Raw genomic sequence first — 25,178 nt, forward strand, 5'->3', positions numbered from 1 at the left:
AGGAGTAACTAGACTCAAGAGAAAGCTGTCTGAAAGGGATGTCCCGGTGGTAAAAAAAAAAACCCCATAAAACCACAGCTGCCCAACTCACTGCAGAATTAAATGTGCACCTCAATTCCACCAAAACTGTTTGTCAGGAACTCCACAGGGTCAATGTACTGTACATGGCCGGGCTGCTATAGCCAAACCTTTGCCAATGCCATACTTCGCTTGGGCTGTGGACATGTATTGTTCTCTGATGAGTCCATCTTCGCTGTCTGTCCCACATCCGGGAGAGTTACATTGTGGAGAAGCCCCAAAGAAGTGTACAGTACCATCAAGACTGTTGCATGCCCAGAGTGAAGCATGGGGGTGGATCAGTGATGGTTTGGGCTGCAATATCATGACATTCCCCAGGCCCAATACTCGTCACTGCCAAGGACTACTGAACCATTCTGGAGGACCCTGTGCACCCAGTGGTTTAAACATTGTATTCTGAAGGCGGTGCCGTGTATCAGGATGATAATTCACTAATACACACAACAAGACTGGTGACAGAGTGGTTTGATGAACATGAAAGTGAAGTTGAACATCTCCCATGGCCTGCACGGTCACCAGATCTAAAGATTATTGAGCCACTTTGGGTGTTTTGGAGGAGCGAGTCAGGAACCGTTTTCCTCCACCAGCATCACGTCGTGACCTGGTCACTATTCTGTAAGAGTAACGGTTTAAAATCGCTCTGTGCCACCGTGCAGGACTTGTATCTGTCATTCCCAAGACGAGTTGATGCTGTAATGGGAGCAAAAGGAGGTCCTACACCAGACTAATGAATTACTGTGGTCTAAAACCAGGCGTTTCAGTTTCATTGTCCAACTCCTGTATATTTAATGTTATTCAATTTATTAATTTATATATATATGATTGTATTTTAAGAGTGTAAAAGAAGTTTCATAATACTTACATTAAAAAAAGCTAAATCATAGAGGACATTTTAACTTTACATTTGTTTTTATAAAAAAAAAGCAGGTGTACAAAAATATAATTAGGATGTTTGTCTTTAAGGACAACAAGTAAACTTAGGGAAACAGATCTGCAGGTAAAAGTTTTTCATTGTAATTATATATAACTGTTTCTTAATTACCCCTAGTTTTCATTTAATTAATAATTGCATATTACAAAAGAACTATAAAATGAAACAATTTTACAAACTGCTGTGTTTGTGTCTCGTATATAAAAGTGTTGACTTTTATTCACAGGACACGCAATCGACGAGGAAGAGGAGGAAGAGGCGGCACCTAACCGGATGTTGCGTCATATCTTCCACGCAGTGCCCATGACGTGGCAGTGCGCAAGCGCGACTCCCGGCAGAACAGCAGGCAGGCAGGCAGGCAGACCGAGCGTCTCTCGCTGGAAGTTCTCGTTACCTCGCGGTGAAGTGTGTGTGGAATCCCGGGTTTATCCGCGTCTCAGCATGGGGCTGACCATCTCCTCCCTGTTCGGGAGACTGTTCGGGAAGAAGCAGATGAGAATTCTGATGGGTGAGAGATCCGCTTTACCGGCTAATGATCTGTAGCATCACTGAAGAACGGCTAGCTTCGTTAGCTTAGCATAGATTTCACAATTCTATGAGGAAACGCTAAGAAAGGAATGTGTGAGTTTGAAATGTGTAAATAATAAGCTCTCGTTTCAGTGGAGTGAGGTAATTTTAAATCTATAAAATCAGTAGTTGATGTTCTGACTGGAAGCTAACACACTGATTAGCTTATTGCTAAACTCACTGCTTTCTGAGGGACGACATATTTAGGAAACGTAGGGAAGTTATTATTGCTGTTATTACAATTATTTACTTCTTTTAGTCAGTTTTTTTATTATCTACTTTAAGTCTCAATAGACTATATAAATAAAGTAAGTAGATGTTATCCTGAACCTAAAGTGTGTAAGTGGTAATATAGTGTAATAAGTATTAATCTTACTAAGCTCTGATGATGATGATGATGATGAAGATTACGATGATGATGTTTTAGCTGAACTGGTTAACAGGTTTTCAAACAGTACCGTCTGATCCACACTAATTTTTTTTTTTTTTTTTTTTTTAACCTCAGGTGCCCTACCTCAACCCCCCCCCCTTTTTTTTTTATTTAAAAAAACCCGGGTCAGGACTAGTTCTAAGGCCGCCCTGTATCCTGGGTTGAGGTCTGGGGCATCTGCTGGGAATCAAACCTTACCCGGGACTAACACCTACCCATTACACATTTGCCCTGATGTAAATGATTTGTGATCCTCTGGAATTTCCTTTGGGATCAGTATCTCGATTAATCTATCCACATTACTCTCTCTCTCTCTCTCTCGACCCATCTTACAAGTTCTTTTCGCCGGCGTCTCTAGGACAGACTGACACTCCCGGGTAAATTAATCTAAATGATTTGCTGACACGTCCTGTACTAGTCCTGTATTTGTCCAGTTAAATGTTATATGCCCCGCCCCCAGGAGGTGTGCCTCATTCTACAGTAGAGGCTCATTAGCATTAAACATCACTCAATTTTTTGACAGTGTGTCATACTTTTGCCCAAGCGCTGAGAACATACATTATTTATGTGGAAGTGGGTGGAGTTTGTGAGAGTCAATACCTATGTGAATTTGTCTACTAGCTTATAGGTATGCTGAAGAGTTTTTCACCCTCATGTCTCTGTCTGGAAAACTCAGTGATTGTCATTTTATCCCCCACTCAGAAGACCCTGTGTCTGTCTGTGGCCAACAACAACACTGACCCTTGACCCCAAATCAAACGCACACACACACCTCAACACCAAACACACACACGTCATCTAGGATTAACATTGTCCTGGTTAAAGGTGACGTCTCTATTTGCCTCGCATACATTGCAGCATTCTTTTCTTTGCACGTCTCATCTTGTTAGAGATCTAAAGTCAAGGGTCTGTTTCAGCTGAGATACGGCGCCCCCTGGAGGAAAACGGGCTAAGAGCTATGTTAAACGCCTCACAGTGACGGCTTGAACCCTTGACCTCCTCCTGCTCAGTAACCCTGAGCCGTATGTGCTGAGAGTCGCTGCCCTTTGGGTACCGTGAGTGGAGACGGACATGAGCAATCCTCTGCAGCTGAAAAACCCAAACTCTGTAATCAGGACTTCCTGTTTCTTAAAAATGTGTCAACGCACAAAATCAGGCTTTGGATATCGGGTCATGTTATGAGAATGTTTAAATGGAGCGCTGTTTCTTTACTGACATCACAATGTATAACAGCCGTGGTGTTGAGATGCAGACGTTAGTGAGTGATAAAAGCCCTGATCGTGTCTCTCTTTCTCTTACAGTGGGTCTGGACGCTGCAGGTAAAACAACAATATTGTACAAACTGAAACTTGGAGAAATTGTGACTACCATCCCCACGATCGGTAAGTTTAACATTTACCACAAAGAGTTTATACAAACATCCTCTTTACACTACACTAACAGCAGTGTTGATTAATTCTCAGACAGTAACAGACAGTAGTGTAGGTTTATATCAACACATCCGCTCTAATACGCTATAGTCAGAGGTAAAGCTAAAAAAAGTAATACCTTAGTTTACTCTGCTTTGTGGTTTCTCAGTCACATGACAAGCTGCGATTTGGCCTGATAACTTGGCGAGAGAGAGACTGGTTAGGTAGCAAGTGTTTATAGCTGCTGTAACGTAAAGGAGAAGTCATTTTGATGAGTGGTGTTCTTTAATTAATAAACCTATTAGTAAGTGATAGTTGTTGGGTTTAACAGAAATAAAAGACCAGAGGGTTGGAGCAGTGAGTCCGCTTCATTACACCTCACTGTGGTTTATTATTTAATCAGAACAGCATCTCTCACACACAGTGTTTAAACAGCGTAATCTCATTGTGTGTGTGTGTGTTGCTTCATAGGGAAATTGCACCACATTTAGATGAATCTCGTGTTCCGGAATCCATCAGCTTACTCTTCACGCTTTAACACTTTAGAATATTTTATTAATAATTTAATAAAGATAAATAAATATTTGTCAGTATTGTTTAAAGCAGCGTGACACTCGTGTGCTCGTGTCGGTTAGTGAGCAGGTCTCTACCTCACCTACCATAGACCTGAGAATCGTCATGTGGTTATTTTAATGATGTTCTCCAGCCCTGATGTTACACTTTCATCAGCTTTAGTTTTCTTTTCTTTTGCAGGGTTTAATGTGGAGACTGTGGAGTACAGGAACATCTGCTTTACTGTCTGGGACGTCGGGGGTCAGGACAAAATCCGTCCTCTGTGGAGACACTACTTCCAGAACACTCAGGTACACACTTGAGCTTTCAGCACACTGCTCATCTTCGTCAAGGAGAAAGTCAGTGGTTTTTGACAAGTGTGTTTCTGTTTAACGTGGGCACTCGTGGGCTGTAGCCTGGTCACTCATGAGTCCTGAGGGGAAGTGGGCAGTAAGAAGGGGAAGTGTGCAAGGGTGTGTTACTGAGTATCGAAACTACTGAAAATATTCTGGAAAGAAATCTGTGCAGTGTTTTTGTGTCGGGGGATAACAGTGGTGTGGAGGCTGAACAACAGATAGGATTTAAATAAAAAATTTAAGAGTTTTTATCTTAAATGGTCTCCTCAGTCCCTGTGAGGAGGTGGAGGAGTATCTCTGGAGGATGACCATCAAAAGCTCCTGATCTCATCTGATGTGAACTGAGACACTGAGGTTTACTGGAGATGTGACGTGAGCACAGGATTAAATTATGATTGAATAAAACATGTCACCTCCTGGGCATCCTCGCACCCCCTCTGACCCCTGAACCCCGACCCCATGAGTGTCATTATCTGTAAGAAACGACGCCACAGTCTGAAGTGTCATCGGTATTTTGTGCTGTCATCACTATATAACAATAATAATAAAAGAAAGAAGGACTGTACAGCTGTTATTCAGCCAATCGGTGACCTGTGCTGTTTATAACTCCGCCCCCATGCTGTGTGTGTGTTGTCCTCAGGGTCTGATCTTCGTGGTGGACAGTAACGATCGCGAGCGAGTGGCCGAGTCCGCTGACGAGCTCTCCAAAATGGTAAGGTTTGGCCCTAATTTGTGAGGAATGGGTGATGTGGTGCTGATGACTGTGCCATGACATTGTGTGTGTGTGTGTGTGTGTGTGTGTGTGTGTGTAGTTGCAGGAAGATGAGCTGAGGGACGCCGTGCTACTCGTGTTCGCTAACAAACAGGATCTACCCAACGCCATGCCAGTCAGCGAGCTCACAGATAAACTGGGCCTGCAGAGTCTGCGCAGCCGAACGGTATACACACACACATAGACATACATACACGCACACACAACCACACACTCACTCACATACACCTTTAGAAAATCTTTTCACATTTAGATTTTTTTTTCCTGAACGCTTGTTCCTCAGACTCGGCTATGAATCAACAAATTTATTAATAAAATATATACTAAATGCTTAACACAAGTTAGTGTTTTCTTAGTTAATACTCACTGTTTTCACTGTGTGTGTGTGTTTTGTCTCTACAGTGGTACGTTCAGGCCACGTGCGCCACACAAGGAACCGGGCTCTATGAAGGACTGGACTGGTTATCCAACGAGCTGTCCAAACGCTAGTGCTGTCCATCACCTCACACACCGAGAGAGAGAGAGAGAGAATTTGTGTGTGGGGGTGATCTATCTATGAACTCTTTTCTCCACAACCAGTGTGTGATGGATGGGGCTAAAAGTGGGGGGAGGGGCAAGTCGAGCCAAGTGCTACCACCACCACGATTTTAGTTTTTTTGTTTGTTTGTTTGTTTTTTCCTCTCTCTCATTCCCTTTGTCACTTTTAGTTTTACTTCAATGATTTGATTTCTTAGTAGCGAGTTCTAAAGGGTCGGCATCACTCGATCTGTCTATTTCTGTTATTATAAAATGAACATGCCACGCCCAGTTCCGGGTCAGTGTACGGTTTATGTAGTTCAAAAGTAGCAAGAGGTTTATTTGAAGTTGCACCAGTTGAACTTTGTGTGTGTTTGCGTGTGCGCTGGTAAGATGAACAGTTGCGCTGAAGTTGCTTATTCCTAGTCTTGTTAGTTAATCAAACTAATTGGATAATTAGAATTAGCAGTTTGGATTTAATGCATCTGTATCCAGCTGTCTAATCTAATTATAGCAGCTCACCGTCTGCATTGTTAATTTATTCAGTAACAGTTACTGTAGATCATTAGTGATTTTATTCTAATATGAAGATTTTACAAAGAGGAACATTTTCTTTAGTTTACATTGTTAAATGTTGATTTAAAATTAAATCTCTGTTGTAGAATTGTGCTTAGATGAGAACACACCCCTTTTCTATGATTCCTTTGGGGGTGGGGCTAATTTACACGCTTAAGCCACTTTTTAATAATGACAAACTGCACCTTTAACAATGTTCACCCCTGTATTATAATTTACACTGAAGGGATCCCCGCCCATATTACACGTATAATTATAATGCGCATACAGGATTTATTTTTTCCAATAATAGTTTTTGTGCCCTTTTTTAAGCTTAAATTACTTCTACAGTCATGTTCTATTTCCATTTACTGCTGCTTTTCAATGTTACCCACAAAAATGACATCGGAGAACCAGTGACTCCACAGCACCTACAAACAGATCATCACCAGGAATTCCTCAACACACCTCAGACAGTTCAGGATAAACAGATGTAGCGTGTTAGTGGTGGAGTTCAGCTGGTGCAACTGGTTTCTGTTGATTTTACACTCCTGATGTTTCTGCTATCGATGTACTCTAACTCATCATGGTTTGTTCCTGGAAACGAGACCAGCTCAGTGTTTTAGAGCAATGTGTCATCTGATTTTATAACCCGAGCCATTTAGCGTCTGATGTCTGGGTCGAGGGCCACCGGAAAACTTTAGATTAAATCCAACCTTTTTTTTTTTTTCTTTTCTTTTTTTTTCTCCACTTGTAACATTCCGTGCTGAATTGACTTCTTGTGAGTTTGCTTCCTTTCCCTTTCTGGAACCAGAGTCCCAGGTTTAGTGTGAAACCTCCCCAGCTGCAGTGGACCATTCCTTCGTTACCTTTGTGTGTGTGTGTGTGCTCGTCTGGCTCGAACATTTTCTCCATGTTTCTGCTGTTGGGATTAATGCGAGTTCCTCGAGTGCTGCTCTTCACGGTCAACGTTTTATTTGTGACTGAATTCCTCTGATAAACGCAGCGTGGCCCCGGCGAGTGTGTTACTCATACGCGTGCGGGCACTCACACTTTCATTTTCAGTTATCAGGTGTTTGTGTACTTTATCTATGTAAGGTCTTGTTTTAGGATAAAAACTGATTAAAACAATCCTGAAGATTGGAACAGCATGCATTAGTGAAGCCTTATGGACGTCTGTCTCTTTCGTCAAGGTTTTTAATAAAGCGGTTAATAAAATACCTGCAGCTCCTGATCTCTTCTGTGCACGCTTCTTTTGTTTATTTAAAAATACTCCTGCTTAAAGTTATTATTAAATCTGTCACTTATTAGAAAATGCTAATTTGTTTACTTGTAGTTTGCATTTTCATGCTGAATGGTGCCTCCTACAGCAGGGGGCGTAATTTAGCACGAAAATGAACTATTACAGTAGGACTGTGTGATGAAGTGAAGTTAATCTCACTGTGTTTAAGATTAGTCATTAGTGTAAGTGTTGTCTCTAACCGCAATAAAACAGCAAGTTACCAGTAATTATTTTATTTATTAAAGAGCATGACACAACACCTGTTTATAACACTGCACAACAAAGATATTCCATCTTGAACTTTGGTGTACCTTAGATTTTTGGCTGCTGATCATAAAAATCACATAAAAATTTTCATCTTGAAATGTTCTATTTTGTCATGTTTTTCCTTAATGTTAATGTAGTTTCTGTGATAATCCTATCAACAGTAGCTGTGTAGCAAGTAAGCTGGAGGCTGTAGATTTTTTACAGGACTTTGGTCAGTGTATTTAATCGTTGTAACAACAGCTGCACTACATTCTGCTACTTTTGTATACACTTAAAAAAAAAATTTTTAAATTTTATTTGTCACATACACAAACATACACAGTACAAAATGTAGTGAAATGCATTTTACGGCTGCCATTGACCCTAGAAGAGAATTAAGTTTACAAATAAGAAATAAATATGAATAAAAGAAATACGATAGAAATTAAATAAAAATTAAATTAAACTAGGAAAAATAGAACTAAAAATAAAATAGAAATGTGCTAGGAAAAAAAAATAGAACTAAAAATAAAAATAGAAATATGATGTGCAAAAATAGAAATCTACTGTACAAATTGAAATATACTGTGCTGTGTGTGCAAATATGCATAGAATAAAGTGACTTTGTGCAGAGGTTATTAAAGTGTCTTTGTGCACTGGTCCAGGATGTAAACGTAAAACTGTAAAATGTAGTGTAGTTGTGAAGGTAGGTGTGCAAAGTTATTAAAGTGTCTTTGTGCAATGGTCCAGGATGTAAGCAAACGACATGTAATTGTCCATAGTGTTCATGGATGTAAGAAGATTGATGGATTTGATCAATTATGAAAAAGATGAAAAGATTGTTAGTTCTGCATAGTGGTGTGGTTGTGGTTGAGAGACCTTATCGCCTGCGGGAAGAAGCTCCTCCTCAGTCTCTCTGTGTTGGCCTTCAAGGAGCGGAATCGCTTCCCAGACCGCAACAGAGTAAACAGTCCGTTATTGGGGTGACTGAGGTCCTTCACGATCTTCCTGGCCTTGGTCAAGCACCGCTTGCTGTAGATTGAGTGCAGGTCAGGGAGCTCGATGCGGATGATGCGCTCAGCTGATCGCACCACCCTCTGTAGAGCTCGTCTGTCCTGCATGGTGCTGTTCCCGAACCAGGTCGTGATATTTTCCGTCAGGATGCTCTCTATGGTGCAGGAGTAGAAATTCCTGAGCACCTTGGAGGGCAGTCTAAAGTCTCTCAAGCGTCTGAGGTGGTAGAGACGCTGCCGGGCCTTTTTTACCACGGTGTTGATGTGACAGGACCACGCCAGGTCCTGCGTGATGTGAACACCGAGGTATCTGAAGCTGTCCACTCTCTCCACTGGGCTCCTGTTGATGACGGGGGTCTGGTAGTTCCTCACCTGCTTTGTACTAAAGTCCACTATCAGCTCCTTTGTCTTACTGACGTTCAGGAGGAGATTGTTTCTCTGGCACCAGTTCTCCAGATTTCCAACCTCCTCCAGGTAGGCCGTCTCATCGTTGTTCGTGATCAGGCCCACCACAACAGTGTCGTCAGCGAACTTGATGATGGTGGTGGAGCTGGTAGTGGCCACGCAGTCGTGGGTGTACAGAGAGTACAGCAGGGGGCTCAGAACACAACCCTGGGGGGCTCCAGTGCTGAGAGTGAGGGAGGCTGAGAGATGTCCGCCCATCCTTACTGCCTGTGGTCTGCCAGTCAGAAAATTGGAGATCCACTGACACATTGATGAGCTGAGTCCCAGGTGCTCCAGCTTGGTGGTAAGTGTGGAGGGAATTATGGTATTAAATGCAGAACAGTAGTCGATGAAGAGCATTTTCACATAATTCCCCCTCTGAGTGTCCAGGTGAGTGAGAGATGTATGAAGGAGATGAGAGATTGCATCGTCCGTGGAACGGTTTGTACGATAAGCGAACTGTAGTGGGTCTAGTGTGTCTGGTAGTGAAGAGATGATGAAGTCTCTGACCAGGCGTTCAAAGCACTTCATCACTACTGAAGTGAGGGCTACAGGGCGATAATCATTGAGGGAAGCAGGATGAGGTTTCTTTGGGACAGGAACAATGATGGACTCTTTGAAGCATGTGGGGATCACCGACTGAGATAAAGAGATGTTGAATATCTCAGTGAACACAGGTGCTAGCTGGTCTGCGCAGGCTCTGAGAATACGGCCTGAGATGCCGTCTGGTCCTGCTGCTTTCCTGGTGTTCACTCTCTTGAAGGCTCTCCTCACGTCATGCTCAGTGATGATGAACGCGCTTCCGGTGCTGGCAGTGACTTCCTGTCTGCAGCCATTAGCGCCGCTAGCATTAGCATCGCTAGCGTCTTTAGCTGCAGCCTCGAAGCGAGCATAGAAAGTGTTCAGCTCGTCTGCCAGAGACACGTCTGCGTTTATCATACCGGATGTTGGTGCTTTATAATCCGTTATTGTCCTTAGTCCCTGCCACAGGCTCCTAGAGTCACTCTGTTGGAGCTGTGACTCTAGTTTCCTCCCGTAGCGCTGCTTCGCCTCTTTCACCGCCTTCCGGACGCTGTATGACGCAGCCTTATATGGTTCCATGTCCCCCGACGCGAGTCCCGTGTTGTAGGCAGCGGTGCGAGATCTCAGAGCGTCGCGGATGGTTTTATCCACCCACGGCTTCTGGTTGGGAAACGTTTTAATAGTCTTTTTTTCTACGGTATCGTCCGCTAGTTTCCCGATGAATCCCACAACCGCTTCCGTAAACACGCTGACGTCACCATCGGAGCTGTTTCTGAACATGTCCCAGTCTGCGTCATCGAGTGCGTCCTGTAACGCGGCCACCGATTGGTCCGTCCAGCACGCGACCTCCCTCTGAACCGGAACTTCCTGTTTCAGCCTTTGTTTGTATTTTGGCATGAGGAAGATGGCGGCGTAGTCGGATTTACCAAACGGTGGACAAGATTGTGCCTTGTAGCCGTCCTTGACCGTTGTATAGCAGTGATCCAGTGTCCTTTCGCCCCTGGTGGGGCAGGTGATGTGCTGATAAAAGTTCGGCGCTGCGCGTTTGAGGTTGGCACTGTTAAAGTCCCCCGCCACAATAAGCGCAGCGTCCCGGTGTTGTGTTTGTTGCTGTGTGAGTGCCTCATGCAGCTCGCATAAGGCAGTGTCCGTGTCCGCTTGTGGTGGAATATAAACGGCGCTGATTATGACCGATGTAAACTCCCGAGGAAGGTAAAAAGGACGACACATGAGGGACAGTAGTTCCAGGTTGGGTGTGCAGGAGCGTGTGAGAGGAACAACGCTCGCGCTGTTGCACCAGCTGCTGTTCACCATTAAACACTTCCCCGAGTCCCGCGTCCTGTCCATGCGGTGAACCGAGAAGAACTCGGCCGGCTGAATGGCGTGGTCCGGCACCGCTGGGTTCAGCCATGTCTCGGTGAAACAGAGGAGATTGCAGTCCCGAATGTCTCTCTGGAACTTTATCCTGGCCCTGAGGTCATCGAGCTTGTTTTCCAGTGACTGGACGTTGGCGAGCAGGATGCTAGGCAGAGGAGTGCGGTGTGCACGGGCTCTCAGCCTGTTCCTGACGCCGGCTCGTTTCCCTCGAGGCCGCCGCTTCGCGTCGCGTCCTTTGTTGTCCCTCAGGATCTCACTCGGCCAGCTCGGATCCGGAGTTAAAAACGTCGAATTGTGAGTACATTGTATACCAATAGAAACAAGAGTGTCTCTATCATAACTAATGTAACCCATGGTGGTAATTTTGCCGGTTTTAAAACGCTGTAAACTAACTTAAAGAACAAAAACAGAGAAAAGGTGGTCGGAGCAGTCGTGACGGCAGCCGATCTCACCGGCGCCATTTTGGAAACCAAGATGCCTCAGAGAAGCTTAATGACTGCTATTGTAAAGAAAGAATATAAACTGTACTTTGTAAAATTGGTAATTAAGACAAGAAATAGGCATCAAGAGACTTCGGTTTATCAAAAGCAAAAATAAATTGCTGGGTTCGAGATTGCAGGAATGTAATTTGCTTTGGTTACCAGGTATGAAAATTTCTTTTTTTTAAAGCCACCAAGATGGTTTAACTAACTTGTTTGGACAAGTAGACAATCTTGTCTTCTATGTTGACATAGAAGGTTGTGACCATGACCCCGAAGTGTGACCTCTCTTAATTGATTCATCAGTGTTAAGTCTCAAAGGTTCAATTAAATTTTATTTGTATAGCGCTTTTAGCAATTGTCATTGTCGCAAAGCAGCTTTACACAGTCAAAAAAATTATTTAAGTTTGTATGAAATGTGAATGTGTATGAATCAGAATGGTCAGTTTGTCCCTGGTGAGCAAGCCGAGGGCGACAGTGGCAAGGAAAAACTTCCTGAGATGGTAATATGAAGAAACCTTGAGAGGAACCAGACTCAACAGGGAACCCATCCTCATCTGGGTGAAACAGAAAGCAGTAAATGATCTGCATTTATACAGTGTGTAGGGTGGGAGGCAGTTCAGCTATAATAGCTGATGTTAATTGATGTTAATATGGAGTCCAGGTAGTTATTGAAGACCCAGGTAGACTTGTAAGAAGTTCCAGTCATGAACTATCGAGCTGTCAAGTCCCCAGAGAAACAGTTGCCAACACCAGTCAAGGCCAGAACCATTTTCTAGGTAGAGAGAATCATCCCCAGACACCAGACGCATCCCAGAGAGACACACGGGGCATCCATGTGACGAGATCTTCAGCCAGAAGCGGGGCACCAGGATGGGTCAGACAGGTCCGGAGGGCAGGGATGGGTGTGCTTCAGCTGCATCTCCATGATCTCATAGGTTCCTTGAAGGGTGACCTTTGCCATTGTGTAACAAAACACCTTTTGACTATTGTAATGCCTTACTCTCTGGTAATAAACCAGATGCATAAACAAGCTTCAGTTAGTCTAGAATGCAGCAGCGAGAGTCCTCACTAGAACCAGAAGATATGAGCACATCACCCCATCTTATCTACATTGCATTGGCTTCCTGTGAAATTTCGCATTGATTTTAAAATACTACTCTTGACGTATAAAGCATTAAATGGTCTCGCGCCGCAGTATCTGAGTGAACTGCTAGTGTCTTACGATCCGCCACGCCTACTTCGATCAAAGGATGCAGGCTGCTTGTCAGTACCGCGTATTATTAAAACTACAGCTGGGGGCGGAGCTTTTTCTTACAAAGTCCCAAAGTTATGGAATAGTCTTCCAAATAGTGTTCGGGACTCAGACACAGTCTCAGTGTTTAAGTCCAGGCTAAAAACCTATTTATTTAGCCAAGCATTTTTATAAATAGATTAGCCTTAGGTAAAGGAGCAGATCTGGGGGACTCATGGACGTAGAGTATTATGGTGAACTGGTATGTTTGGATGCTGTCCTCCTCACTCTCATTGATCACTCAGGTTTGTTGAAGGTGAAGTGATTGTTTCTTTTACATCTCAGTTCCCCCTCATGTCTGTTTCCTTTTGGCTCCTCCCCTTTTAGTTATGATTTCACTCCTGCCGGAGTCCCTGTTTGCACTCTGCACTAAATATACATTCACATTATACATCAGGGAGTTTTTCCCTCAGCACTGTCGCCCTCGTCGCCTTGTTCATCAGGGACGATCTGATCATTTTGATTCATACACATTCACATGTCATACATTGTGGAAAGCTGCTTTAAATTCAAATTTTAAATTTTATGTCACATACACAGTCATACACAGTATGATCTGCAGTAAAATGCTTAATTTCACAGTGAAATGCTTAATTTCACTGCATATCGTTCTTTTAACAATTGACATTGGTGCAAAGCAGGGAGAGACCGCTGAAGTAGGGCATCCAGATTGACTGCGAGAATGTGGCCTCTCTTCTTCTTCTTCTTTTTCTTCTGGTGTGAGACTAACTTTTTCTTCTTCCTTGTCTTTGGGCTGTTCCCTTTCAGGGGTCGCCACAGCAAATCATCTGCCTCCATCTAACCCTATCCTTTGCATCCTCTTCTCTCACACCAACTAACTTCATGTCCTCTCTCACTGCATCCATAAATCTCCTCTTTGGTCTTCCTCTAGACCTCCTGCCTGGCAGTTCCAACCTCAGCATCCTTCTACCGATATATTCACCATCTCTCCTCTGAACATGTCCAAACCACCTCAATCTGGCCTCTCTGACTTTATCTCCAAAACATCTAACGTGGGCTGTCCCTCTAATGAACTCATTCTTGATCCTATCCATTCTTGTCACTCCCAAAGAGAACCATCCCTCTGCTTTCCAGAGCATACCTCCACCTCTCCAAATTTTCTTCCTCCTGTTTCCTGCTCTCGCTATAAAGCACAATGTCATCTGCAAACATCATAGTCCATGGAGACTCCTGTCTAACCTCATCTGTCATCCTGTCCATCACCAGAGCAAACAAAAAGGGCCTTAAAGCCGATCCTTGATGCAGACCCAGCGGACCTCGATGCAAAATGCGGCCTCTCTTCTGGTGCACAGTTTTAGCAGGTTTTGGCGAAATCCACCCTTGGGCTGATAAGCTCATTGTAAAGTTGGCTGAGGAACCCCTCTGGAGGGAAAAGCAGGTAAAATATAATCTATGTGAAGCTCACACACTCACTCATCATCTATAACGCTTTATCCTGTATTCAGGGTTGCCGAAGGCCTGGAGCCTATCCCAGGAGACTTAGGGCACAAGGGGGGTTGGGGGGGGGTACACCCTGGACAGTGTGCCAATCCAGGAAAAACACATACACACACTCACACACTCATTAACACACTATAAGCAATTTGGGAACGTCAATTAGCCTAATCTATATGTCTTTAAAATGTAGGAGTAACCGGAGTACCCGGAGGAACCCACCAAGTACGGGTATAACATGCAAACTCCACACACACAGAGACGGGAATAGTAGTCACCACTGTGCCTGTGTGTTGTTTGAAAAATGGGGGCTTGTCACAACAAGACTAGATGTGAAGAGCAAAGAAAATTAGGAGAAATGTTCTCATACCTTAAAGTGAAATATATGCAGACGAAGTATGATTCAGAGTCCTTAAGACAGTATGTGATGTGGGTGGATCGGTGTGGCTTTCCTGAGAAAGGAAGTTCTAGTTTAATAAAATGATAAGGAGCGCGTAGACTGGTCAGCTTTTAGACTGGGGGAAATAGAAGCAAAAAAGAAAAAATAACAGAGAGAAGTGCTCTCAGCATAAGGATAAAAGGTTCATAAACTTGCACGCAAATCTGGTTTGCAGGGTCCTAAGTCTGTTTTACATCTTGACCTGGGTAGACTGCCACCTCCGCACCTTCCTCTCGTACCAACGGCACCACCAACAGCACCACCACTACCCTCAGCAGGCACAACACCTCTTCGCCGCATACGATGGAGACTCCGCCTCCTGTGACTTCAGATCGCCCCGCTGGAAGCTGCTCTGGTAAAACTGGTCAACAGGTTCGTGGACTCCACCCCTAAAGCCTTTCCAGTGTAAAGCAACATGACAAAGGTCTTGATGTGTAAACAATAAGGTGGAGAAACAGTTTCCCAGTACTTGACACGTCTGATAGAAGCAGGATAGAAAAGCCCAGCAAGATGGAGGATCAGACAGGGAGCTTGGGAAAGGGGGTGGGCAGGGCAGAGGATGTAAACGAGGAGGACAGAATGGATGCTACATGTGTAGCTCCAATGATCATTGGGTGAGAGACTGCTTCGACAAGAGGCCGGAGAATGAAACACAGAATGGAGGAGTAAGGGACATGGAGGGAGGCTCTCCAGAAAGGTTGGGTGAGTCACAATTTTCTATGCTTTGCAATGAAAATGAGCTCAGGCTAACCCCTCCCTATTCTGTTACTGATATTGGGCACATTGAAACTGCAATAGCCTCTTTTCAAACCCCACAACCACCAAGTTGCTACTGTTGGGCTCTTGAGCGCGGCCCTTAACCCTCAACTGCTCAGATGTGTAATGAGATAAAAATGTAAGTCGCTCTGGATAAGAGCGTCTGCCAAATGCCTAAATGTAAGTGCATGTATATGATGTACACTGCAGATGCATATGCTAAAGTGCCAACTCTAACTCTCTATGTAAATAAAGTACCTGTCCCCTCTCTGGTTGATTTGGTTGCGGGCAGATCAGGTATTAATCAAGTTATATCAAGTTTGTTAAACCTCCTAAGCTGAGTGGACAATTCGTGCACTCTATAGGGGCATCAGGGGTCCCAGTGACTGAGCAATTCTTATGTGAATTGGGTGGATTAGAGCCATTCAAGTTTTTATTTCTAGTTTCTGATTCTTCTTCAGGGTAAATTTATTGGGCAGAGACCTAATGTGTAAACTTAACATTTCAATCACAAGTGATCACAGAGGTCTGTCAATCACCTATCCAGAGTATGCTGATTACCACTGTGTAAAATATGACCCAAGTAGCCTAGCCTATGTCAATGAATGGAAACTGTGTAATGCTGCTATAGGGGTAGTGAATCAGATTCTTACAGACAAAGCACATGCTTGTCTCTTACTTGTATAATCAACATTCGTGCTGATTTACTATACCGTTTACTGTACTGTACTGCGTGTACTGTTTACTATAACACCGTGACCATGTGTGCGCGTAAAACATCTATTTTGTGTTTGTATGTGTGTGTACTTTAAAGATCGTCTTTGGAAGTCTGTTTAACTACCGTCTCTTTGTTTCTGCAGAAAGGCATGTCCTCTGGAGGTCAACAAGAGTGCCAGGGGTATGAGATAGGGAGAGTTTTTCCCCCACTCGAAGATGTAAAACTGCATCTTCATGTCACAGATGAAATAAGGTTAGCAGGATGACGCCATTCGGCTGGGAGAGGGGTTCTGGAATATGATAGATTAATCATTAATTTTGCGGTGGCCTGTTGATATCCCTACAATATTGTTAATAAAATTTGCAGCCCAAGGCCAGATATACAGAAAACATCATTGCAGAATCCAGATATGGAGCTGTTGTTGACGGATTGGCATCACAGGACCCAGATGCAGGTCAAAATCGTGTGGGTTTGGTGTTGTGACGCAACATGACATTTTAAAGGCAGAGTTGCTACCTAAAAGTCGCTTTGGAAATTGGACAGTAACATATACATGGACAGTAGATATGCATGGGGTATTTTCGACTTTGGGACTCTGTGGAAACAGAAGATTTTAATCCTTTGGCAAACCCATCACACACCATGCCCTCATATCTGCCCTCGTAGATGCCTTCCTGTTGCCCAAAACTATTGCTGTGTGGAAGTCTGAGGCTCACAATAACAAAGCTGATTTTGTCTCACAGGGAAATGCGAAAGCTGACGCAGCTGCCAAGGCCGCGACCGAACTTCCTTCCTAGATTCATAACGTGTTTGTGTCCATGGTTAAGCACAGCTACTTTAGAAGAGAAAACAGTCTGGTGAAAAGCGGGATGTGTTTTTACAGAAGGGGTTTGGTACGGCCCCAATCACAAGCCATGTTAAATGCCTAAAAAGCTGTTTCCTATTTATACAAAATTGACACATGGGCTGGACCATGTGTTAAAAGGAGGGATGTACAACAGTATCTCAAGACATTCACTAACGCCTTTAATACTTACTTCCAAACTTTTTGTAAAAAATGTGTCATCTATGCGACTAACAATGTAGGGAGGGTTGTTTAAAACCCCCCTGAGAAAGTGAAAGTTTTCTTGTTCTGAGTTACGCAATATTTATTACGTTTTTGGCGCTCCGGGTGATCAGCGAGCAACAGCAAGGACCCGGCTCCTTTGTTTACACCAGGGAACAGCTGATCGCACTGAAGCCAGCCGGCATCAGAGACCCGCTTCTGTATAGGACTCTAAACATTCCGGATGAGATATGGAGGAGGATGACAAGAGGATGCAGAAGTGGAAGGAAGCAGCACAGAGGAGCAAAAGAGGAAGAGAAACGCGCGGCGCATAGGGAAAGGATGAGAAAGTACAAGCCGTATGTCCCGTCTCTCATCATGGGCAACGTGAGATTTTTGGACAATAAGATGGACGAGTTGACAGCTTTGTTAAGGACTAAAAACATCTTACGCCACTTGGTTACATAGTGATGTGCCTGACTCTAATATTACACTGGACGGCTTCAGCGTGATATGGAGCGACAGGATGAGGAGAGAGAGCGGTAAGAGGAAAGGAGGGGGGCTGGCTGTTTACATCAACAACGTGTGGTGTAACCCCGGTCATGTGACTGTTAAGGAGCGCGTTTGTAGTCCAGATATTGAAAAGTTGGCTGTCGGACTTCGCCCATATTATTTACCCAGAGAATTCTCCCATGTGATAATAACGGCTGTGTACGTTCCTCCGTCCGCGAATGCCACTGCTGACCTGTGACGTCATTCATTCTGTAACTGCCAAACTCCAGACTTGACACCCTGATGCCTTTCTCCTGATCTCTGGTGATTTCAACCACACATCGCTGACCAAGACCATTCCCACTTTCACTCAGTATGTGGATTGCCACACTAGGGGGGAGAGGACACTAGACCTGCTGTATGCTAATGTTAAAGGTGCTTACAGTGCTGCAGCACTTCCCACCCCTGGGGAGGTCGGATCACAACCTGGTCCACCTCATGCCAACATACAAACCCCTTGTTCAGAGACAGCCTGCCATAGTTAGGAGTGTAAGAAGGTGGTCAGAAGGAGCCACGGCTACATTACAGGATTGTTTTGAGGCTACGGACTGGGAGGTTCTCAGTGCATGATATGGCGAGGACATTGATGGAGTGACGGACTGCATCACGGAGTACATTAACTTCTGTGTTGACACCTGTGTACCGATGACAGATATTCGCTGTTTCCCCAACAACAAACCCTGGGTCACCAAAGACATTAAAGCGTGTTTAAATGCAAAAAAAAAGTGCTTTTAGGTCTGGTGATAAGGAAGCAGTGAAGAAGGCTCAAAAAATGCTAACTGGCAAAATCAAGGAGGGGAAAGAGTCATACAGGAGAAAACTGGAACAAAGGCTGAAACAGAACAACATGGGGGAGGTGTGAAGGGGCATGAGGAGCATCACTGGCTATAAGACAAGCGGCCAGACTATTGAGGGAAATGTGGAATGTGCAAACGACCATAACACTTTCTTTAATAGATTTGATGTCCCTATGTCCCACACTTCTCCCTAGGACCACAAGCCTAGGACCACCGTAAGGATGATGTTCTTTGACTTCTGCAGTGCCTTCAACACCATCCAACCGGCAGTACTGGGGGAGAAACTAATGAACATAAACATTGACACCCGTTTGGTTTCCTGGATCATGGACTTTCTGACCTGCCGCCCCAGTATGTCCGACTACAGAACTGTGTGTCCGAGACTTTGATCTGCAGCACTGGAGCTCCCCAGGGGACTGTACTGTCTCCGTTTCTTTTCACCCTATATACATTTGACTTTAGATATAACTCAGAGTCATGCCACCTGCAGTCGTTCTCTGACGACTCTGTGGTTGTTGGGTGTATAAAGGAGGGTGACACCTCTGAGTACCAGTCTGTGGTGGATGACTTCGGTTTCTGGTGTGGGCGTAACATCCAAAAAACTATCCAAAGTACAATCCATTTTGAACAATCCTTCGCACCCGCTATACAGTGTCTTCACTGAACAGAGGAGCAGTTTCAGCCAGAGACTGATTACTATTAAGTGTTCCACAGAGCGCCACAGGAGATCCTTTTCGATCCTTTTTCCCAACGGCCATAAAAGTTTACAACTCTTCTCTGTAACTCAAACACACATGTATGTGCATTTTTCACTAACTGTTACACAACAGGACATTATCACTTACCATATTAATAATATAATAACTGCAATACTACTTCCCAATAAAATATGGAATACAAGATTACATACAATAATACAATATTACATACATATACTAGATTACTGTACAATACTTACAAGTGGTTTTAAGTCATATTTTGATGGTACTTACTGTTTTAGGAACTTTTTTAGGATTATTATTATTATTTATTACCTTTATTACCTTTTCTTAGTTAACAACTGTGAGCTGATTCTGTTGGGCAGACCTCCGAACACAGAGGTAGGCCCAGACGTTATCCTGAGGAAATTTACTGAACTATGTGAAGATGAAATGCTTAACTATTGGAAGAACCTGTCCCACTGTAAACAAAGATTAGAGAACTCCTCTCTAATAGAGAATTAATCAACAGCTTCTGACCAATCAGCAGCAGCCTGTACATGGTGCACTGTCGATCACTAACCTCCTTATAATATCACAAAAGTGGATAAAAGTGCAACAAAATTCACTGAGCATTACATTACACAATACACACTGACACACTACTCCACAGTAACACACTAATTAAGCAGTGTCACACTCAATTTTGTGCTGTTGTACTAAATATCAGTGTAGCTGTAGGCATGATGATGCAGCCTGAGTACTGAAGCTATAGTGGTGCTGATATTCAGTACAACAGCACGGATTTGTGTGTGATACTACTTTTATATTTTACAAATTTACTTTTAGTTTTACAAATATCATTTATTATCAACAGATTATATCTGGTACCATCTTTCTGTGTCTGGTGGAGCTGGCGAGCGACAGTAGTGTAATTACCAGAAGGTGAGAGTGGTGTTAAACTCTTAGTGATACTCTGTAGTCAGAAGGTGAGGAGAATAAACCATGGAGGTGGTGGACAGTCCTGAGAAACTCACCAGATTTACTGTATATTTACACTTATTACACTTTAAAGTATCAGCTCCGTTAGCTTCAGGGTTCTGGGGTCGAATCCCAAATAGTGTTAAATGAAAAGCTAGTGCACTATTTAGGGTGTACAATCCCCCTTGTTCCACACATCAAGTAGTGCCCTTGATCAGGTGTTAGAGAGGGATTTGGGATTCAGCCTCGTGTTAGAACCGAGTTAGCTTTGTAGCGGTTAATAAAAGAACTGCTCTCTCCTCAGTACTGCGGACCGTACAGACCTCCTCTCACCCACGCTGAGACACACAGTTAGTGTCATTAACCACTGGACAACACCTGGGACACGCCCACTCATACAGAGAGTCACCCCTCACAGTGCTGTTACTGTCTGTTATCATCACTCATGGAATAACGCCTCTCATCCAATCGGATTACTCGGTCTAAAATAACTGTTGTGTAATGATACACATTTACCCACACTAATGCACAGTAACACACACTGACACACACCCTGGCAAGTGGAAGGTCGAGGCGAGGCTGCAGGAGGTCAGTGTTAGTTCTCTGGAGGTGTTTGATAACAGCGCGAGTGTAAAACCATCAGCTTAAGTTTCCACACTCGTCTTCTGTGGAAATCCAGCCCTGCCCTTACATTTACACCACAAACAAAGTTCACCGCAAACCTCAACATGGCAGTGTAAGGTCCAATCCAGGTTTCTTTTTACAGGAAGTGCAGGATTACAACAAACAAATAAACAAACAAACAAACAGTAGGACGTGTTGTGAAGTGTTTTTTCTTTTCTTTCTTTAAACCAGTTCGGAGTTCTCTTAAAATGACTTTAAAGGTTTTAACTGAAACATTAATAAGTTGTTAGGTGGTGCGGTATGGAGAGCCACACCACAAGATGTCACAGTGTCTATAGGAGCCTTAATGCAGGGCTTCAGAGGGCGTTAGGGTTAGGGTTAGAATGAAACAGGGAGTACTTATAATACGCATTCGGGGAGACGTCTCCGTTTGGAGATAATGTGGGGTTATTAATTGATGACCTCGAATGGAAATGAAAGAAAAAAGAAAACACGAAATAAACAGTGCTTCACCGTCTACGTGAGACAGGAATGAGAGAGTTTTGTGTTTTGATGTACACTTTTTACGCTTAACTGATGTGTGTCGCTCTCTCACAGTTACTCTCTCTCTCTCTCGCCGGTGTATTAGACATTTACATTTACATTTAGGCATTAGGCAGACTCTCTTATCCAGAGCGACTTACATTTTTATCTCATTACACATCTGAGCAGTTGAGGGTTAAGGGCCGCGCTCAAGGGCCCAACAGTGGCAACTTGGCAGTTGTGGGGTTTGAACCTGGGATCTTCCGAACCGTAGTCCAATGCCTTAACCACTGAGCTACCCCTGGCCCTATTAGGGAGGCAGAGACTGACTCTGTGCCTCTGTCTCCCGACTTCCTGCCTGCTTTTCTTTGCTTTTTCTTTCTTTCTTTTTGCCTTTAGCACTGATACCCTACCGGTGCTACCAAAATGATTGCATGAAGTGTAGAGGTGATATATATATCTGACCACGCCTCTGCCTAATCAGAACTAATTCTCATTCTTATAGTCACTGTAATCGTTTATTCTTAATTATATACAACAAAATACAGCTTTCAGTTAAAACAAAAAAAAAAACATTTTTTGAGGTAGGGGTATATCTTATCTTATAATTGTTGTCTTTAATTTGGCAGCTTTAGGACTGTAACCTAATGTGAAATAAAGAAACATTATAATCCTAAATAAGTGCACCCTGGTCTGAGTCAGTGTTCCGAGGTGAGTTTTAGTAAAAGCAGATGATTAAACACCTGTAAGATTTACAACATTCATGTTAAAGCTTTATTAACACTTTCAGATCTGTTTGTTCCTGAACTGAATTTCAGTTTTGTAGAAATCGAAACTTAAGTCCCCAGTCTGGTGATGTGGGCGTGGTCAGTGTGTGTGTGTGTGTGTGTGTGTGTGTAAGAGTATAAATAGAGAGCAGGAGAGACAGTCTGTCCTTTCTTTTCTCCGGACTCCTTCAGTCTGCAGGAGCAGAAACTCAGAGCGTTCAGGGTGAGTGTCTGGAGTTTGTGTTTCAGCTTTTAATTATTAACATAAACAATAAACAATAATAATGTTGTTGTGTTGTTGGTCCTCAGCTCTGCTGCTCCGAGAGGATTTCTTCAGTCATGTAGACTGCGCTTGCATCTTATCTGTAAGTTATTATTTCTGACAATGTGTCTGATTATTATTGTAAGGATTTAATTAAACAGTGTGTGTGTGTGTGTGTGTGTGACTGCTTCAGTCTCAGATATCTTCAATACTATCTAAGTGTAAAGCTAAAGAATCAGTATAAATATATAATAAACAGAATCAGTAACACAGTTCCTGTCCAGTCCAGTTTATTCTCAAGGATTTCTACTGGGAAGAACATCAGGGGAACACAGGGTTCTGCGTAATGCAGATGTGTCTGTGTGTTACAGGCTGGGTGTATTACAGGCTAGGTGTGTTACAGGCTGTGTGTGTGTGTGTGTGTGTGTGTGTGTGTGTGTGTGTGTGTGTGTGTGTGTGTGTGTGTGTATGTGCCTCACAGAACTTCATTTTCTGGAAGCCTGTTGGTTATTTGTAGTTTTAGTGATCTGATCTGAAGGTCAGTCATTAGCAGAGGCACCAAAATCAAACCCGTTATTTAAAGTTTTATGACATCTGGAAGTTGAGTCACATCATCCCAAAGAAGATCAGGACCTCTTCACATGTCCACTAAAAAGTCCATACCCCACCACCGCCCCACTCTCTCTGGCTATGACACCTTAACAATCTCCCTCTAATCTCTCTCTGTTGTCTCACTATTGTCTCACTATTGTCTCCCTAACACCTCTCTCCTCTCTCTAACAACACACCCTTCTATTCTCACCTTCTCCATTCTTCATGTAACAAGCCGTTTCAGATAGAGGACGACCCTTTGACCTTGGACTTAAATCTGAGAAACTTTTCTACTTGCCTTAGGCTGTGTGTGTGTGTGTGTGTGTGTGTATGCGTGTGCATGTGTGTGTGTGTAAGGTGACAGGATTTTTTGTTCTCATCCTTACAGATCATTGGAGGAGGAAGAGGAGTAAATTCACATCTGCCAAGGGATGTGTCACTCAGTCCTTCTGTTCCCTGCGTCAGACTTCGTCTGCGCTCAGGGTCCAGCGGGTCTGGAGTGAACAGGACCGGGCCAACTCTGACCTGCCATTCGAGAAGAAGACACCAGAACCAACCACAAAAACCACAAAGACATGAACGCGCTAATGCACTAAACAATGAAAGCACTAAAACCCTTTATGGGTTCTGGTGCCTGTTTCTTGGTTGGCAGGGTTAGTGGTTGCCCTGTCGTTGAACAGAAACCTAATATTCTTAACTCTTCAAAGCTGTACGGCATTTTTCAACTTAAAACTAAAAATACATAAAAATAGTAAAACCATGAAACGGAACATGTCTCTGGTGTCATGTCTTTTTTTTAATAATGAATTTTGTACTCACACTGTAAAAAAAACAGGCCTCAACGTAAAAACGTTTAGTAACAATCCCTAGTTCCACATACCATGTAGTGCCCTTGATCGAGGGTTAGAGAGGGATTTGGGATTCAGCCTTGTGTTTAAAGCCAGTCAGCTTTGTAGCTGTGAGTAAAAGAATGCGGGTGGTTCGGTTACTAACGACTGTAGAACAGCTGCGAGGCCGAGTAATATGTACAGTATAGTTAAACATCCCAGTGCTGTTACTGCCTGATATCAGCACTCGTGGAACGCCTGTTGGTCAGAACTAACTGTTGTATAATGTACAGTAACACACACACACACTGGCACACACACACGCTGGTGGATTCAGACAGTGGAGGTTAAGAGGAAGCTCGAGGCGAGGCTGCAGGAGGTCTGTGTTTGTTCTCTGGAGGTGTTACACCTCTAACCTCATCCAGTGGCAGTGTGACGTTTAATCCAGACCATGAACGCTGTGTTTAAAAGACAAAGTGTAGGACTACAATTCAATTCAATTCATTTTTATTTGTATAGCGCTTTTAACAATTATCATTGTTGCAAAGCAGCTTAACAAAAAAAAAAAAAAAGAATTATTTACAGTGGTGTAAAAAACTATTTGCCCCCTTCCTGATTTCTTATTCTTTTGCATGTTTGTCACACAAAATGTTTCTGATCATCAAACACATTTAACTATTAGTCAAAGATAACACAAGTAAACACAAAATGCAGTTTTTAAATGATGGTTTTTATTATTTAGGGAGAAAAAAATCCAAACCTACATGGCCCTGTGTGAAAAAGTAATTGCCCCCTGAACCTAATAACTGGTTGGGCCACCCTTAGCAGCAATAACTGCAATCAAGCGTTCTGGAGGAATTTTGGCCCACTCATCTTTGCAGAATTGTTGTAATTCAGCTTTATTTGAGGGTTTTCTAGCATGAACCGCCTTTTTAAGGTCATGCCACAACATCTCAATAGGATTCAGGTCAGGACTTTGACTAGGCCACTCCAAAGTCTTCATTTTGTTTTTCTTCAGCCATTCAGAGGTGGATTTGCTGGTGTGTTTTGGGTCATTGTCCTGCTGCAGCACCCAAGATCGCTTCAGCTTGAGTTGACGAACAGATGGCCGGACATTCTCCTTCAGGATTTTTTGGTAGACAGTAGAATTCATGGTTCCATCTATCACAGCAAGCCTTCCAGGTTCTGAAGCAGCAAAACAACCCCAGACCATCACACTACCACCACCATATTTTACTGTTGGTATGATGTTCTTTTTCTGAAATGCTGTGTTACTTTTACGCCAGATGTAACGGGACACGCACCTTCCAAAAAAATCAAC

At 43.4% G+C, this 25,178-nt stretch overlaps 1 protein-coding gene and 1 long non-coding RNA gene across 2 annotated transcripts; both read left to right on the forward strand.

The window, feature by feature from the left end:
• The first annotated feature begins 1,334 nt into the window (after positions 1-1,334).
• Positions 1,335-7,400, forward strand: LOC128527790 (ADP-ribosylation factor 5). The gene is made up of 6 exons (XM_053500375.1): positions 1,335-1,517; positions 3,308-3,388; positions 4,169-4,278; positions 4,964-5,035; positions 5,136-5,261; positions 5,498-7,400. Exons 1-6 carry the CDS (start codon positions 1,451-1,453, stop codon positions 5,582-5,584), a joined length of 543 nt encoding a protein of 180 aa, XP_053356350.1. The 5' UTR covers positions 1,335-1,450; the 3' UTR covers positions 5,585-7,400.
• Positions 7,401-22,255: 14,855 nt separating this feature from the next.
• LOC128527407 (uncharacterized) lies at positions 22,256-23,800 on the forward strand. Its single transcript, XR_008360871.1, has 3 exons — positions 22,256-22,400; positions 22,487-22,542; positions 23,419-23,800. It is a non-coding gene; the product is annotated as an uncharacterized LOC128527407 (long non-coding RNA).
• The last annotated feature ends 1,378 nt before the right edge of the window (positions 23,801-25,178 follow it).

The sequence above is a fragment of the Clarias gariepinus genome, chromosome 7, assembly GCF_024256425.1.
Source record: "Clarias gariepinus isolate MV-2021 ecotype Netherlands chromosome 7, CGAR_prim_01v2, whole genome shotgun sequence".
NCBI lineage: Eukaryota > Metazoa > Chordata > Actinopteri > Siluriformes > Clariidae > Clarias > Clarias gariepinus.